Genomic DNA, 19,786 nt, shown 5'->3' on the forward strand with positions numbered 1-19,786 from the left:
AAATGCAAAACTTTTTTTCGAATTTTTGGTTTTTATTTATATATAACTTTTTAAACATTTAATTTTTATAATACAGAAGTAAATTATTTGTAATTGTAATATAAATAATTTATTTATAATATATAAAAATTTCAAAATTCTATACAAATGAATATATATATATATATATATTGCTTTCAACACCATTGATAATATATATTTATTAGTACCTACTTATAGATAGGAAATTTTGTAATAAAAGAAAAAAAAAAAATAAAATAAAATAAAATAAAAAGAATTAAAATTTGGCATATAATGATTCATATTTATAATATAAAATATAATGTATATATCCTTTGTAAAAGATCTTTAATAAACAACGTTTTCTTAAGATACCATTACCCCAATAACTCTATATAAGTTATTTCTTGAAATCTATCCTTTTTACACTTATCTAAATTTAATATTTGAACTTCAAATAAAATTAAAACAACAAAAAAATTATGTGATTAATCCTGATTTTATACAATTCTCAAAGTAATACGGATTAATAACTTTTTTTTTTTTTTAAGATTTAATTTTATATCTTTCTTTAAAAAAATTATTTTATTTTAATAGTTCAAAATATTTTACGTGAACTATTAAAATAATTTGCATTATGTAACGGAGTCATTTTGTATATAAATATATCCATAAAATAAAACTTTTAAGAAGAGCTACCTAAATTGTTTATACTGATCTTTCATAAAAACAAATTAGACCCTAAGAAATGAATTTCTTTTAATATTAATAACTTGTTCATATATTGTTATTTTAATAATTAATAATATATACTGCAAAAAGATGAAATTTTGATATTTTTAAGGGTCATAAATATTGCATTTATTAATGAAAACTTTGTATTATAATAAAAAAAAAATTTCATTCTTAAAATAAATCATATTTTCAATGAAATATATTATAAAACCTCTATAACACTAAAATTAGAAGTATTCATATATTTATAATTTAAGAATAAAGAAAAATTGCTTACAAAATATATATTCACAAAAATATATAAATATATTTATTAAAGAAGATAATATTTTCTTGAGTTTTTGTTAATTTCTACATTTAAAAAAAAAGACAATAAATTAAAAAAGAAATATATTGGTTCAAAAAAAAAATAACATCGATGATTCAGTTCAATTTTATATTTATAAAAAATATATTATACAAATACAACAATAAAATTTTAAAATGAAATATTAATTTATTAAATCTTTTTAAAATATATTCTTTTTTTTTTTAAATAATTAAAATAAATGCGTATAATAATTATTTATAAGAAGTGCAATAAACATTTTCATAATACTCTAGATAAATTGAGAATGCAAAAAATATTAAAAATGTAGTATCTTTGAGTTTTTTTTTTCAAAATAAAATGAAAAAACAATTACATATATATTAAAAGCTATTTTATAAATAAAAGAGAAAAATTATTGAATTAGATGTAAGTGCATTCGCAATAAAAAAAAAAAATGAATATCATAAATTTTGTTTATGTATGCAAATAAAAAATCAAAAGCTCTATATCAATATCATTATATTACATTAAAAAAGGATATAATAAAAATAAAGATGAAAAAAATATATATATTATATATATGCTTATTTAAAAATATGCAAATTTTATTCACAGCTTTTATGTGTTATTATGATGGCAGAGTTATCGTATTTAGCATTCAAATATTTTATATTAATGTTACCTGGATAATATTTTTCAGAAAAAATATATAATGGATAATTAATTATACCTTTATTTTTAAATGGTGAAATCTGATTATTATTATTATATCCCCATCCATAAAGTTTATTATTTAAATTTAACAAGCAATGCCTATCACCACATGAAAAATCTTTTATTTCGTTATTAGGTAATTTTACAGTAGATAAGGTTTGTTGATGCTTACCTAAATGCCTACCACACTGAAAATAAATATTATCTCCAAAACAGAATAATTGTTTTCCGAGTCTATCATTTGAATAGATCATAGAAAAATTTGCACCTGCATTAATTTTATATACATCATTAATAATTTCAGTATCATTAATTTTTCTTAGAATTTTTTGTGGAATACTTTGTATATGCCTATCATAAAAAGAATAATTAGCTAAATTTTTTGTTAATGATGAATAACCAAGTTTTATTTGATCTTTCCATTTTGTTCCTGTTAAAGAATTTTTATTTGTTCTACTTTCTCCTAATCCTAATTGAATTTTACTATCATCTCCAAAGCTATAAATATTATTTTTATCATCTAAACACAAAGTATGATTTACACCACATGAAACATCAATAATCTTTGTTTTTTCTTTAAATTCTACTTTATTAATATCAACATAATTATTTAGATCATTTAAATTTTCTTCATTCTTCTTTATAGTAAAATAATTAAAATTTTCTTTTTCTTTATTATTTTCATTAATAACCATAAAATCAATTTCATTACCATTATCTAAGTTATTTTTTTTTTTTAATTTATTATTTATGTTAACTACTTCTAAATTAGTACTATTTAAATACGTATTTATTTTACTATTTTTCTCTTCCATTTTATTAGAATAATTTATATCATAATCGTCATTTTTTTTTGGTAAATCATTTTCCTTTTTAATATCGTAATCATTTTTAATACTGTTTCTATGAGTGCTATATAGTGTGTTTAACGGGTTGTGAATATTATTTAAAAAGTCGAAATTATAATTTAAATTTGAATTATTTTTAAAAGATGGTTCTTTTGCACATTGCCCATAAAAATTATTTCCTGAACAATAAATATTACCTTTGTTTGTAACAAAAGCTAGGTGGAACTTATTCACACTTAATTTTATTATTCTTTCACACCTAAAAAAACTATTTTTGCATTTATAGAAATTTTCAATTATAAATTCCCTAGTTTTTAAACAATTCTTATAGTTTCGTATAATTTTTAATTCACCTTTTTTACTCATTAAATATATATCGTTATTTGAAAACTGAACATCACTAATAATCTCGTTGATGCTTAATTTTACTGGGTTAATATAAATCTGTTCGTTGCTTTCTTCATTTTCATAGGATCCCCATATGTAAATATCATCATTTTCTGTTATACAGCTACCTATACAATTACCGAATGTTATTTTTTTTACTTTTATTTTATTTTTTTCAAAAAATTGTGCTTCTCCATTTTCCTTAGTATCTTTAATTAAAGAACGTCTATCTCCAAATAAAAAAACTCTTTCAACCAGTTTATCTTCACAAAAATATATTTTATCTTTCCTTTTAATTAAGTAATAACTATTTAACCCAATTATAAATAATCTAGAAAAATGTGCATACATTATTACGTTGTGTATATTTCTTGTGCATTTTTTTACATATAAAAATTTTTAGTGCATACTTTTTTTTTTTCGCCCTCCACTTAATTGTTTTTTAAATAACTTGAAATGGAAAATTAAAAAAACAAACAAAAAATATGTAATTTATTTATTTAAAAAATAAGATAACTTATAAAAAACTTTATAATAACCTAGAAGTAACCCTTTTTTTTTTTATTTTGTTTTTGTAAAAAATAAAAAAAAAACAATTTTTTATTTTTCATATTTTTTGTTTTCCATAAAATAATATGAATATGTTTTTAAAAGTTTTAAAAAACTTATTTTCGTAAAATTTGCTTAATTGAAAATATAAATTCTTTTATATATATATATATTTCTAATTATCATTTATTTCATACTATTTCATTAATATTAAGAAAAAAAAAAAAAAATAAAATAAAATAAAACATTTTTTTTGTAAAAGAAAGAATGAGAACAAATATATTATTAACAATACTTACAATTTAAATAGTTAAACCTAAGCCATGCTATTTATATTTTAGAATGTTATAAAAAAATATAGTATTATATGTAATATTCATTTTTAATTTTTTTTTTAAATATTCAATAAAAAAAACTTTATTTTTAGAAATAAAATATAATGTTTTAAAATAAAAAGATAAATATTACAGATAGTTTATTTTAATAAAATAAACAATACTTAAATCATAATGGATAAAAGGGTTTAAAATAGAAATTTTTATTAAAAATAATATTGAAGAGTTTTCATTTTTTTTTTTTTTGTGTTTTTTATAATAAGCTAATCTTACCATATAAGTTAAAAATGGAGAATATTTATAATGATATGGAAGAATATGGAAAAATATGCCAGTTATATGAGGAAAAACAACAGAAAAAAGAAAAAAAAAAAAAAATTTTAGAAAATTCAAAATTAGATGATATATTAGACGAAGATATATTATGGATGTATGAAACGAATGAAGAGAAAGAAGTAAAAGAACAGGAGGAATTTTTACTTGGTAAAAAAATCAATATGGAAAAATTATTAGAGGACGAAGAAGAAAAAAAAAAAGAAAACTTCAATAATAAAAATAACGTTGATCACCTAAACAAACTTAGAGAAGATCCATTAACTATTATAAGAAAAATAGAACTGAAAAAAAAAAAGATGATTGATGATCAGAAGAGATTATTAGAACTACGAAAAACTACAGAGATTAATCAAATAAATAATGTACACAAAAAAACTGAAGAATCACAAAACAGTTATAAAAAAGAGAAAGAGGTACTAAAAAGAAAAATAAGAAAAGGAAGAGAAAATCATAAGAAGAAAAAAAGAATAGAAAAAAAAGAAAGAAACAGAGAAAGAAAAAAAGAAAAAGAAAAAGAAAGAAAAAGAGAAAGAGAAAGAGAAAGAGAAAGAGAAAGAAAAAAAGAAAGAGAAAGAGAAAGAAAAAAAGAAAGGGAAAGAAAAAAAAAAAGGGAAAGGGAAAAGGAAAAAGAAAAGGAAAAAGAAAAGGAAAAAGAAAAGGAAAAGGAAAAGGAAAAGGAAAAGGAAAAGGAAAATGAAAATAAAAGAGAAGAAGGAGAAAGAGAGAGAAAAAGAAAAATAATAAGAATAAGGGAAAATGAAAAAGAAAGAGAAAGAAAAAGAAAAATGGAAAATGAAAGAGAAAGAGAAAGAGAAAGAGAAAGAAAAAGAAAAAGAAAAAGTGAAAGAGAAAGAGAAAGAGAAGGTGAAAGAAAAAAGGAAAAAGAAAGAAAAAGAGAAAAAGATAGAGGTAGAGGTAAAGAAAAAGATGAAAAAAAAAGAGAAAAAGTAAAAAAAGAAAAAAGTTATAAAGAAGTAGAGAGAGAAAAATGTAGAGATATAGATAGAGATGTAGATAGAGATAAAGAAAAATATAAAAAAAAAAGAGAAAAAGAAAGAATAGAAAAAAGTGATAAAGATGGAGAAAAAGAAAGAAAAAGAGAAAAAAAAAAAGAAAAAAATGAATTATAAAACAAGCAAAGAGAAAATATATAAAGTTTTAAGTCAAGAACAAAATTAAAAATATATCAATAAAATATTAAAATTTTAAGGAAACTTTGTGAAATAAAAATAATACAACATGCTTATATATTTTTATAACCCCTTCTTTGCTAAATAAATAATACTAAAAAATTCAGAATATATTATTTAAAAAAAAATAGGAAAATGAATGTATAAATTTATAAAAGAAACAAGTAATAAGATAATTAAAATATTTTTTCAAAAAATATTACCACCATAAATTTGAATAAAAAAAAATTAATTTGTAAGTTAAAATATATTTTAATAAAATTCTACAAAATTATTTCAACAGTTAAATTTTAAATAAATAAAAAATAAAAAGAATAATTATTAAAATATATACTAAAGCCACACTTATAAGAAAATTAAAGGGTAAATAATTTTAAATATTATTTTGTATTAAAAAAAAAAATGTATAAAAATTAAATAAGAACATAAAATTATGTAAAAATAACACAATTTAGAAAAGTATTTAAAAAAGTCATATATTTAAAACATTATCTAAATAGGCAAATAATAAAATTTTATCATCATAAAAATTTTCAAAAATTCTTAAGTGAAAAAAATATGTTTCTAATTCTACAATTTTATATGACAAGTAGTTTTAAAGAAGTTTATAAAATAAATTGTCCTTAATAAGAAAAACTGTTATAATCAACAATAAAGTAATCATTTTCTTTTCTCAAATTTGTTGTGTGGAACTAAAATAAAATAAAGTCATTCATTTTTATATTTAAAAAAAAATCATAAATTTATATAATTGGTTTCATTAAAAGTATTAAATGTAAAATAAAATTTTATGCATACCCTTTTTCGGATTTTTTCTTTCATGTATAATGGCAATAATTTTGTATGTTTGTTTTTTTTTTTTTTTACATCCTTTAAAATAATAAAAAGAAAACATAATTATTGGAAAAAAAATTTTATTTTATGTTTTTTATTATACATGTGTGCATCTATATAAATTATGTTTTTTTTTATTTACTATGTTTATATTTTTTAATTTTAAATAATAAAAAAATTCATATAAATCGTTCTCTATACTTTTTATCTACAAAAAAAAAAAAAAAAATAAATAAATGAATAAATAATGTAGATTTCATTATTCTTATTTCTCCATTATTCCAGTATTTTTCTATATTTTACTAGTTACTTGTTCATTATTTAAATCTAAATATAACTTTTTTGAATGCTTTACTATATCTTTTTTTAAGTCTTTCTTATCTATTATATGCAATAAAAAGATATTGTTTTATTTATGTAAATATAATTGTATTATTTTTTTTTCTTAAATATAAAATTCTGAAATACTATATATTTTATTTTGTTATTTCTTCTTTTTTTTTTTTTTTGTCTGTGTTTTCGTTATATATTTAAAATATATAAATATATATGTTTTTATTTTATACTTTTAAAATTAATAACATCATTTATTTTTAGATACAATGTATTCTTATTTTTATCATGTATATATTTAGTATGATAAATTCTAAATTTTTTGTTTAAAATAAATGCCTTTAAATTGTAAGTAAAAAATAAAAAAAATATAAATAAAAATTTTAATTCCATAATGCATATTAAAAAGAATTTCCATCATTTTATAAATTTTTGATTCTCATTAAAAAATATTTTTAAATTTAAGTTTCAATTCTTTTTATACTTTCTTGAAATTCATAAGAAATGATAATAAAAAAAATTACTTTAAGGATAATTTATTCTAATTTCTGTTAATTTTCTTTTTTTTAATTACAATTATTAAGACTTTAAATTTATAATTTCCAAATGAATAAAACTAATAAATAATACATTGTAATTTATCACATATATAAATACTTAATTTTATATCTAAATTATTAAGATTATTAAAATATAAATACGTTTAAAAATATTTTAAAATGGCATCAAACGAAATTACAAAGTATCAAAATATATAAAACATAACACAATGAAGGAAAAAAAAAATAAAATAAAAATAAAAATAAAATTTTAAAAAATAAAAAAAAAAGTAACTAATGTTGACTGCGTGCATAAACAGAACTTGTTTTTAAAAAAAAACATTTGTATATGATTATGAATATCAAAAAAACTTGGAGAAATAAAATAAAATAAAATTCTTATATTTTCAGAAATTTTTTTTTTTTTTTTTTATTTTTTTGATTATACATTGTTTAAACATTTTCTTATTAAATTCTTTAATTAATATATGAAATCCGTTTTTATATAATTTTTTATACATTCTATTTACTGGTTTTTAGATTAATTTTACTTATATATCAAAGTATTTTTTTATATAATTTGTTAGATTTTTTTTAATTTATTACACTATGGATTTCATTGCAAGAATGATTCTTTTTAATATTGCTTATATTTTTATTTTTAAATTCATAATATTATTTAATTAAAAAAATCATAATTTAACTGTAGCCACGTCATATTCATTTTTTATATATAAAGTATGTATTATTTTAAATTAATGTTTTTTTCAGAATAATTCATAATAATCATTCTTAATATATAAATGAAAAAATAATTTAAATTTTTTTGTAATTCTATCTAATTTTTTTTTCATATGTAAGATAGATAATTTTTAACTTTCTTTATATATTTCTATTTCCATTTTTTTTCTTTTTTTTCGTTTTTTTTTTTTATTATTGTTTTATTAGGAAATTTATAAGATGGATAAAATATTACTGAAGTATATTTTTGACGAGTTATGCACTAGCTTTAATAAAATAGAAACTGGAACAAACAAGAAAGATGAAAATAGTGAAATTAATTATTGTTTAACATTAGAAGGATTATATGAAAATTTAGAAAGAAACAAATATATTAGTATGGATAAATATATGAAAAAAGAAGTATTCGAAAATATATATTTTTGTAAAGATATATGCATTTTAAAAAGTGGAAATAAACAAGTTATGCTAGATGAATATAATAATGATATAGATTTAAAAATTAATTTTGAAGATAGAAATTTTATTATTAGTTCCCCTAGTGAATTTAACATTTATATAAATAATATATATATATATAATAAATACAATCTATTTTATTATCAAAGAATAAAAGAATGTAAAGAAAAAATTTTTATTTTATTACACATTATTTCTGGTAAATACAATGGATTAATTCAAAGTTCATTATCTAAATATTTAAATTTAGATTCAAAAATTATTCACTACCATTTAAAAGAGTTGTTTCAATATTTATTAATTAAAAAAATTAGTATTAATATAAGTGATGTAGAAAACAATTTAGATTATAATAGTAACACAATTAAATTAAATCCTTCATATATTTTATATTTTAATGCTTTTTTTATATATAATTTATTACCAATATTTATTAAAAATCTATTGTACTCTCAAAATGTACTGTCAATTAATAAAATAATACTATGTCTTTTAAATAAATTTATTATAATACCTCAAAAAATTTTATCTTTGATATTTTTCAAATTGTTAATTGTTTATAATCCATATTACTTTATACAAGTAAGAAAAGCCTTAAAAATTTTTAATTCAATTTTATCTAATCTAATTAATAATAAGAAGATAATTATGTGTAAAATAAAAATTCATTCTAATTATGAAAATTGTTATTTAACTTATGAAAATAGGCATAAAATAAATTATGATAATATATTTAATTTTTTACTTTTATTTTATTACAATTATGATTATATAATAAAATTTATAAACAAATCAAGCTACTTAATGTGCGAAGATTATGTAAAAAATTTGGAATTTAAAAATGAATTTGTTAAAAGTAATGATCCAAGTAGAATAGATGATATAAGTCAATACTCAAAAAAAAATTCATTTAACGAAAAATTACAAGAAAGTGAAATGAATATATATTCAAAAATTCCAACAAGCATTGATAATATAATTAATATGAATAATTGTGAATTATATATGCATGAAAATAAAGACATTAATAAAAGTAAAATAAATCATATAAAATCACTTAGTGATGAAAATTTTTTAAATAAAAAAGATTGTGATTTATTGATAAACGATTTTAAAAATTATATGGATTTAAAAATAAATCATAAGTTTCATGGCATGGATAATTATTCAAGTTCATTAGATGAAAATCAGGAATCATGTTTATCGGATTTTTCTTTCTTATATGAAAGTGAGAAAATTCCTCAATCAAATAAGCAAATTAGTGAAAATTATGAGAACAGTGAAGAAAATATAAAAGCATATTCTTCTTCATCCATTAGTACAGATTCGGAAAATGATGAATATAAATATTATATTAAGAATAAAAATATATATTTAAATAATTTATCGTTGTATGACAAAATTAAATACTTGATTATAAGTAAAGGAGTAAATGGAATAACAACAAAAGATATTTCACAAATACTATTTCTTAACATTAAAAAAACTACTACATTCCTTAACAAGCTTATAAAAAATAAAGATGTTGTTAAAATACCTGAAAGAAAAGATAAAAATTTTATGTATAGATTTTTTGACAATAAAATTTATCAATATATACAAAAAAATCCTTCTATTGATCCATTTAGTATAAATCAAACGGAGAATAATAACATCAGAAATTCTAATGATAAAAAAATAATTACATATGCAGAAAAAAACACTTTTTCAAATAGCTATGAAGCAAATAATGAATTAGGCTTATATCAAAATAGTAATTATAACAACTTACATAAAAAAAATGCAAATCAGATATTTAATGTAGATAAAGAAAAAAATGTAAACGAAAATTTAGATAAAAAAGACATCAATCATATTCAGTTTAAGAATTTAAATGAATCATTAAATATACTAAATTACACATATACAATAAATAAAATAGATATAAATGTTCTAAATTATGTCATACCAAAATACAAAGACTCTTTCAATAGCTATAATAATTATAAAGAATTTTTTGATAATTATGTTGAAAATTTTAAGAATTTTGAGAATAAATATGATTTATATACTTGTAGTTTTCACTTTTTCTATTATTTAAAATTCCTCTTAAAAAATTATAACAAACAATTTTATTTTAAAATAAATTGTGATATTTCAAATAAAAAAGATTTTAAAAATAATATTCCAAATGAACATAATGAAAATGAATTCTATATAAAAAATGTTGAAGCATCTAAGAAGGATATAGATTTTATAAAATACTTCTTAGAAGATACAAAAAAATTAAAAAGTAACGTATTTATAAAGAGATTGTTTATTTTTTGCCATTTTTTACTCAGTTCAAAAGTAACTACTTTTCGATTTCTACAAGATTTGTTTATTAAGATAGAAAATAATGGAAGAACCATAGACAGAAAGTCAGTTCAACGTCTGTTTATTTACTCTACTAAAATTAATAATTTTTTTAAAAAATCTTCAGTTCTTTGTAGTAAAACTGTGAAATATTTTTTTTATGATTCACAAGTATTATCAGAAAAACAATCAAATGAACTTTATTTAAAGTTTCAGCAAGAATACATGCAGTTTTGTTATAAAAATAATTCTGTTGATAAAAATAATAAAGCAAAAAAAGTATATTCTAATATATCAAATGATAATTTAACTGTTTATTCAATTAAAGATGGTTTACATATTTTTGATGAAAAAAATTATATTACTCACAACCAAGTATTAAATAGTGATAATTACACATCTTGCAATGGTAATAACTTAAGTGATAAGATTCTTAAGAAAAATAATATACTAAATTATAATTTAAGTACTAAAGAAAATGTAATTATTTCTGAACAAAAAAACAAAAAAAATACACAAAATTTTGCAAAATATTATTATGATTGTAATTCATTAAATGTGATATGTAACAATAAAGAAGATAATATATATAATTTGAATAGAAAAAATATACATAATAGTAACCAGAATAATTATGATTCATATTACGATTTTCATAATATAAATAATTATATTCTTCCTACTGGAAATGATACAAATAATACACTTAGTTTAAATAAAAAAAGGAAAATGACCAGCGCTAATTGTGAATCTTTTAATAAAAAAAGTAAAGTAGACTATATTCAAGGAATAAATGAAAATTTAGATAACTTTCAGAATAAATATCATTCACAAAATATTCCTAATTACATCAATGAAAATGTTGAAGAATTTTATATAAATAATAAAAATAACGATTCCTATATTTTACCATCTTCAAAAAATAAAATAAACATGAATAATATGGAAGTAAATAATAATAATAATAATAGTGATAATGTTGATAAGATTAATGATAATGGTAATGATTGTAGTATATTATATATTGATATATTAAATGAATCAGCTTTTAAATGTAGAGAAAACAAAATCATTAGTAAAAAAATGAAAACGAATAACTTTTTTCAAAATTTTAAAACAACACAAGAACTTTCTTATAGTATAAATTATTTTTATGGATATATTTTTTCTAAAATGGCTAGGTACAAATATTTTCATAAATGCTTAATTCGTATTTTAAAAAAAAAAAAGTATAAAATTAAAAATAAATTAAAAAATTTAATAAGAAAAGGTAATAGTGAAGGTAAAGTTACATGGAATTTGAATAATTTAAAAAAAATAAAATTATTAAAAAAAAAAAAAAAAAAGTTTAATAATGCATTATCTGTAAAATATATATTGAAAAATTTATATCTTGATGAATATTTAAAAATTATTAGTGTAGGATGCAAATTAAAGTATATTGAAAATTATCTACTAAAAAAAAAAAAGAAAAAAAAAATGAAAGATTTGCCCGAAATGCTATTTGAATTTTTAACATCATATTCATTACTCAATTCTAATAACAAAAATATTATTGAAAATTTAATATATAACAAGAAAGAATCATTTTATTTAAAAGGAAATAATCATACTGAACAAATTAAATCAAAAAATAACTCTAACGTTATATCCAATGAGTTCAGAACTAGAGATGAAGAAAAAAATTTAACAAAAAATTATATTTCTTCTAGAAAAAAGATGAAAGAGCAATTATGTGAAGATGACATAAATGTTATAAAAAATAATGACAAAATATATATGTTCTTTTTTATATATAGAAAATTAAAATTTTTATATAATATGAACTTAATTGACCTTAAATATAATGATATAAATAAAAATATAAAATTTAGTTCAAAATGGAAAAATAAAACTCCTAGTTATTCGAAAAATGTTGATTTAAATATCTCACTTATTGATTTTAAAAGAAATAATTTGAAAATTTATATTAAAAATAAAGTTAGTATTCATTTATTTACATCAAAAAAAGAAAAAAAAAAAAAATCAAAAATATATAATATGATGGAATACAACAATTTTGAAGAATATTATTATAATTTATACGTAAGTATTACAATTATTCTTTAACAACACTTTATATTAAATTCTTTTTTTTTTTTTATATTTTATATATCATATATTTTCTTTTATTATCATAATATTCTCTAATTGTAATTTTAAATATATAAAAGTCATATATATATAAATTATTTATGTTTTATTGCATAATAATATGCATAGTATATGCAAAAAAAAAAAAAATACATACATACATACATATATATATTGTTACATCATTTTATTATTCATATTTGTTTTTATCTATATTTTACTTCTTTTTTTTTTTCAGTTAAACATTGAGAAGTTCAAGACGTTTTTACTTGAAGTATGTTTAAAAAATTATCATTGTGGTAAATTAAAAATGAAGGATATATTAAAAAATACAAAATTTAAGAATAAAAGTTTAAAGTTTTTACTTTTGCACAATTCTTATACTAATCAATTATTTTTAACTAGACGGTTGAGAATAATGTTCATTAACTTAATTAAAAAGGTAAAAAAAGACACACCTAAAATGAAGTTAATGAAAGTTATGAAATCTTATAAAGAATATAGCACATTTCGCGATGTATTTAATATATCTAAAATAAATATAGAAAAATATTTTACCATTTTTTACAATCTTTATAACAAAGAGAAAAATAGTTGTGCAAGAATAACGAAAAAAACTTTATCCTTTTTATGTCCATTTTGCAACGATATATTTCTTTTAAAAGAGGATTTATTAAATCATATATCAAATATTCACAATATAAACAAAAAATTTTCAGATATTATTTCCTTTTTTTCAGATTCAAAACATATGATACATAAAAGGTTAAGTGATTTTTTAAAAATTAGAAATAACCTTGTAAAAAACTCAAATTTATTACATGAACATAATTCCATTGAAGAAAAAAGAAATATATTAATCGATGAAAGAAATCCATTAGATAAAAATAATAAATTCACAGAAAAATCTGAGGGCAATTTTTTATTTCATAACAAAAAGGAATTATCTAATAATATTATGGAAAATAAACAAAGTTATAACCATTTGGATGAAAAAGAAAAATTAAATAATGAAGAAATTAAAATTTATAATTCAAAAAAAAATATAAAGAAAGTTAATAATTTATGTATTAATAATATTTCCTCAACTAAAAATCATAATAATGATATAAATTATATTATGGAGAACGTAAAGATAAAATATTCCTTAAGAATTGTTTACATTTATTTCGTAACTATAATTGTTCAGTTGATTATGTCTCAAAAGATGATAGAAAAAAAAAAAATTGTTAATACTTTTTATAGATTATTAAAAGATAATGCACAAAAAGAAAAAAAAAAAAAAAAGGAAAACATAGTTGTAGAAAAGAAAACTAAAAATAAAAAATTTTCAACAAAAGAATTTTTAAATAATAAAAAGAAAATTATGAAGGTAATTAAAATAAAAAGTATCAATAAAAGAAATCAAAAGATTAGAAATATATTGAAGAAATTTCAAAAAAATAAAAAAGTAAAACTACAAATAAAAAAATTATTATTAAAAAATAAAATCCAAAAAGAAAGTCATACAAACGAAGAAATTTGTAACAAAAAAAAAAAACTGAAATATAATAAATTATTTTCATTAAAAAAATCTAAAAATTTTAGTGATTTTATATCTATGAAATTAAAAAAATTTCAGTTAATATATTATTTAAAAAATAGAACTAATACTATCCCATATCGAAAAAGTGTATGGAAAAAAATAAACAGTATGATGATTGGAAAATTTAATGAAAATATGTGTTTTTATATTCAGAAAAAATTATTCCATTATTTTAAAAAGAACATAGTTCCTTACTTTTTTATTTTATACAATGAAAAATTGTCTAGATTCATTGTAAATTATTTTGCAACACACATATATAATTGCACATACACCAATATAAACTATTATTATGATAAGTATATAAAAAAAATATATAACTTTGAATTTATTTCTCTTGTGAATTTACTAAAAATGTTTATTATAAATTATGGAGATTTGTTCGTTTTATACAAAGAAATTATGAAAACTCTATTTTTTCAAAAAATTAAAGATATTAAAAGAGCTTTAATGTTTCTAAAAAAAAAAAACTACGTTGTTGAAACATCTTATTTACTATCGAATTATATTAATAACGAGATTTCTTATGATAATATATATTCTAATTTAGTTTATAAATCTTTATTTTATAAAAAAAAGTTATCCCTCTTTTCAAAGAAAAGTTTTTTTGATAATATTCTTGATTTAATTCATTTATTTGGTGTATCACACTCATTGAAGTATTTAGAAAGCAAACACAATGAAAATTATGAAAATTCATATAATAATTCTAGTATCACAAATTGCCACATAAATAATTTATTATATCATATTGACAATATTTATGATGAAAGTAAAGATTATTATAAAAGTAATTTTAAGAATACTAACATAAATAGTGATATAACACGAAGTTATAATAAAAATATAAATTCAAGTAATGATTTAAATGATATGGAAAGATTTAGAAATATTTATTTGAATGATTGTAATAGAAATGATAATAATGTATTCTATACTAGCAGTATAAACAATAATTATGAAGGAAGCGAAAGTTTAAGTGAAGAATATAAAAAATATGAATTCAATAAAAATTTAAGTATTTTTGATTTAAATTATTATATTCAGAATTTCTTAAAAGGAAATATTATTTTATATGCGTGCAACAATTATATAATAAAAGATGATGATGAAAGAACAAATGATAATGAAAAAGTCGATAATCACAAAAAAGATTTAGAAATATCTAAAATTTCAGGAAAAAAAGATAATATTGTCTATAATAATTTTAAAAAAAATGAGGAATATTTAAAAAGTGAAGAAAAAGAAAATGAGTATAATGAAAACAGTTGTATGAGCTATATTTCAAGTGAAAACGATTCAGAAATATATGATCACTTTTCAGATGATTATGAAATTATAAAATTACTAGAAAATGTTAATGAAAATAGCAGAAAAGCACAAGGAGGAATAAGTAAACATATAAAGTGTTTAACTAAGCATGTTAGTGAATATTTTCCAAATTATTATATTTTAATTAAGGGGGAAAAAAAAAAACTAACAAAAAAGCTTTCAAATATTTTTTCAAATAATAAAGAAGCAAAATTTTCTAGTTTTAACAATATTTTTCAACCACATACTGATTCTAATTATATAAATAGCTCTTTTTTCAGTTATTTTAAAAAATATTGTGTATACATATATGAAAATAATAATAATAATATAATATCCAAACCATTTAAAAATTCATTTATTTTAAACATAGATAATAATTGTGATTTTAATAAAATATTTAACTTGTATATGCAAGCAAATAACTTCTCTAATTCTATAATTTATAAAAAAAATAAAATATTAATTTATAATATTAACAAAAAAACTTTTATAGATTTTGATCAGTACCCACAAAATTTGCACTTATATAACATTGGATACATTTCTAATATTCATAAGAATATTGATTCACTATTAGATATTCAAGTTTTTAATTTGAAAAATAATGTTTTTTGGATAGAAAAAGAAAAATCTAATGAGCAAATAAATAAAACCATTGTGCCTAAAAGAAGTTATAAAAAGAGGAAAATAGAAAACATACCGAATAGTAACTATAAAGATTTAGAAAAAAAGAACAAAAACTTATGTGTAAAAATGCAATGTGAAAAAAAAAATAATAAAAATAAAAAAAATGGTCAAATGACAAAATTTTTAAAAAAAGTTAGAGTAAATAAAAATAAAGAAAAAGAAAATATATATAAAGAATCATTTATATTTGTTACTCATATTTTGTATAATGTATTTTATTTCGATAATATATTAAATAATTACGATAAAGATGGACGTTACAAATATTATCATTCAGAAAAATTAAAAAAAAAAAAAAGTTTATGTGAGAAAATAAATGAAATATACAATTACAGAAAAAATAAAACTAATGAAAAAAACAATTTGAAAAATACTTTACCTGATGAAGATAAAATAGAAAATAGCAAAAAAAATGAAGAGTATTCCAATGAACATGCATTCAAATCAGTTACATTAAATGATAATAACATGATTGATATTAATGAGACTGAAAATAAAAATATAGAAGAAAATACTTTAAATATAGATAATGAACATTACGAAATATCATATATAGATAACAGTTCTAATATATATAATAAAATTATTAATAAAATGTTATTTATTTTTTTATTAATTAAAAAAAAAAATGGGAGTTTTATTGATAGCTTAAAAAAAATGTATCTAAAAGAGTATATGATTCATAAGTGTTATAATGAATACTCTTGTGTTAAAAAAGAATTCAATTTTATTATATTTATTTTAAATAAATTAAATCTTATAAACATATTTCCATATATGAATACACATAAAATATTCTTGCCTAATTATCACAATAATAATGCATATAAAAGAAAAAACATTTTTTACGATCATAATTATAAATACCCATTTTTAAATATGATAAATTTTCATCTGAAAAATTTTAAATTTCATTCAAAAAAATACACTGATAATAAAACAAAAATATTCAAAAAGTTCATTGAAAAAAACGAAATGATGAATAATTTAGATATGGAAAAAGATGTAAATAAAACAAATGAAAATTTTTCATCAGATAAACATGTTTACAAAAAAATTAAAGAAGAAATAATTAATTATAATAGAAGAAAAATGGATTATTGTGATTATATATTCATAAATTTCATAAATAATAAAACTTTAAATAAACCTTTTTTTATTCCTAGATTAATTCTGTTGTTTAATCTTCAATGTTATATTATAATTCATGATTTTTTTTTTATGTATTTTTTAGAAAATTTTCAAAAAAGTGAACAATTAAAAAAGGAACACCAATTTCATAATAACAGCTTGTTTAAAACAAAAATAGGACAAAAATTATTACATCTAACGGAAAACAAAAAATATCCAGTAGTTATTAAGTATATTAGAAAAATTATTAAAAGAGCCTGCAAATACTTTGAGAATATTTTTTATTCATATAATAAGATTAATGAATCTAATAAGAAGGTTTATATATATTATTTTAATGATAATTATATTAATCCTAATAGCTTTATTTATGTAAATGGAAGCGTAAATGTAAAATTTATTTTTTTTTATATTTTAAAAGTTTACTTTTACTTGAAAAAAAATCCATATTCCTCTATTTTTGATGTAAGAGAAAAAAAAAAAAAATACATAAAATAATATTATAAATACATTTCATAATGGCATTTTGTAAAATTTCCTTATTTCTATCTTTTCAATATATATTTATTGTGTCCATTTATATTAGAAAAAGAAATTTATATTATTTTTAATTATTTCGTAAAAAATTCAAAATATCCGAATATTACCATGTTTAAATACCCTTAAAATTAATTTTTTTTTTTTTTTTATAATATTTTTTTTTGCTTCATATTATATTTATTTATATATTTACTTTATGTATTTTATATTTTCTTATTGCTCCTTTCTTTCATAAAGTTACATAAAAATGAATCAGAATAGTGTTGTTTAATTTATGATTCTTATTTTTTTTTTAAATTCATTTATAGTTTCATTAATAGAAAAAAAGATAAATGTAAAATACTTAATTAACGGATATTTATTGATTATACATATGTTTCATTTTATTTTTATAGATATATAAAAATATGGAAATTTTAAATTTTTGTGATTTGAGTTTTCTACTAAAAGCTATGTACGAAGATGGTTTTGTCTGTTTCACATTGATGTATGTATCAAAAAAAAGTCAAATGTATAAATTAAATAAAAATTATAAGATAATTAATGATTTTAATAATATAATATCAAATAAAAATTTAAATAGAAAAAAAAAAAATACTTGCAATTTATTTGAGAACACTACAACCTTTGAAGAATCTACAGATAATGATGGTATTTTAAAGGGAATAAAAAAAAATAAAATTAAAAATTTCACTTGTCATAAAAATGGGTATGGTAAAAATCATAAGTTTCACTCTAACAATTCTTATATTGAGAAAATGATGTATAAAAAAATTAAATTATATTTCGTTAAAGATGATAATATGATTTTTAAAAAGTATGAAGGGACATTTTGGAATTGATTATATATATCTTAAACAGTTATAATATTTCCCCCCCACTTTTTTTTTTTTTTTTAATGTAATATTTATCATAAAGTTTTTTATAAATTTTTTTTTTTTTTAAATGTAATATTTATTATAAAGTTTTTTATAAATTTTTTTTTTTTTTTAAGTTTAACACTAGTCTATTTCTTTTGTAATTTATTCACACAATTATTTTGTTGTATATTTTTTTTTTTTTAATTTGAGTTATTTATTTAAAAATATTAAACATTTCATTATATATATGTTAAAATATATTTTTTTTGAAATTATAAACAGTTGAATTTTCAAAACAAATTCCTTTTCTTTTTTTCTGTTTCTTCTTTTGTTTCTTATTTTTCCTTTTTTTTGTTTGACCGTTTTTTCGTTCTTCCATTGTTTTTTGTTTTCATTTTTCGTTTCTTGTTTTTTCTTTATTTTTTTTTTTTTTTTTCATCCATTACATCTCATTTTATTTTTCTTATGTTATTAAAAAGCTAAAAATTCTTAAAAAAAAATTATTTGTACCAAAAAATTCAAATATTTTAAGTTTAAAATATTTAAAAAAATAAAATCCCCATGCTGAAGAATAAAAACATAGCAACAATAAAGTACACATTAAAAGAAAAAAAAAAAAAAAAATTATTTTCATGTAAATTATTAATGAAGAAACATCAAAATACTATAATTTTTAAATAAAATAAAAATATAATTAAAATTTAAAATTTTGAATCAATCTTAAATTGATTTTTATATAAATTTATTTTCATATATATATAAGTTAATTTTTATATAAAATTAAAAAAAGATAAAATAAGAAATCTGTTTTTTTTTTTTTTTTACTTTGCAAAGTAGAACATAATATCTATATGCATTGTAAAAGCATAAACTTTGAATACACATAATTGGA

The 19,786-nt window shown here is 17.5% G+C and overlaps 4 protein-coding genes across 4 annotated transcripts; 2 read left to right on the forward strand and 2 right to left on the reverse strand.

Annotated features, from left to right (window-relative positions):
• Positions 1–1,650: 1,650 nt before the first annotated feature.
• PRELSG_0300200 (regulator of chromosome condensation, putative) lies at positions 1,651–3,345 on the reverse strand (the record flags this gene model as incomplete). The annotated part of the gene is made up of 1 exon (XM_028679985.1): positions 1,651–3,345. The coding sequence occupies one exon, from the start codon at positions 3,343–3,345 to the stop codon at positions 1,651–1,653; it is 1,695 nt and encodes a 564-aa protein (XP_028531527.1).
• An 820-nt stretch (positions 3,346–4,165) lies between these two features.
• PRELSG_0300300 (conserved Plasmodium protein, unknown function) lies at positions 4,166–5,344 on the forward strand (the record flags this gene model as incomplete). The annotated part of the gene is made up of 1 exon (XM_028679986.1): positions 4,166–5,344. One exon carries the CDS (start codon positions 4,166–4,168, stop codon positions 5,342–5,344), a length of 1,179 nt encoding a protein of 392 aa, XP_028531528.1.
• A 683-nt stretch (positions 5,345–6,027) lies between these two features.
• Positions 6,028–6,964, reverse strand: PRELSG_0300400 (conserved Plasmodium protein, unknown function; the record flags this gene model as incomplete). Its single annotated transcript, XM_028679987.1, has 5 exons — positions 6,028–6,096; positions 6,203–6,274; positions 6,381–6,446; positions 6,549–6,619; positions 6,805–6,964. 5 exons carry the CDS (start codon positions 6,962–6,964, stop codon positions 6,028–6,030), a joined length of 438 nt encoding a protein of 145 aa, XP_028531529.1.
• A 1,106-nt stretch (positions 6,965–8,070) lies between these two features.
• PRELSG_0300500 (conserved Plasmodium protein, unknown function) lies at positions 8,071–18,876 on the forward strand (the record flags this gene model as incomplete). Its single annotated transcript, XM_028679988.1, has 3 exons — positions 8,071–12,729; positions 13,016–17,959; positions 18,430–18,876. 3 exons carry the CDS (start codon positions 8,071–8,073, stop codon positions 18,874–18,876), a joined length of 10,050 nt encoding a protein of 3,349 aa, XP_028531530.1.
• Positions 18,877–19,786: the final 910 nt, after the last annotated feature.

This window comes from Plasmodium relictum, assembly GCF_900005765.1.
Source record: "Plasmodium relictum strain SGS1 genome assembly, chromosome: 3".
Lineage (NCBI taxonomy): Eukaryota > Apicomplexa > Aconoidasida > Haemosporida > Plasmodiidae > Plasmodium > Plasmodium relictum.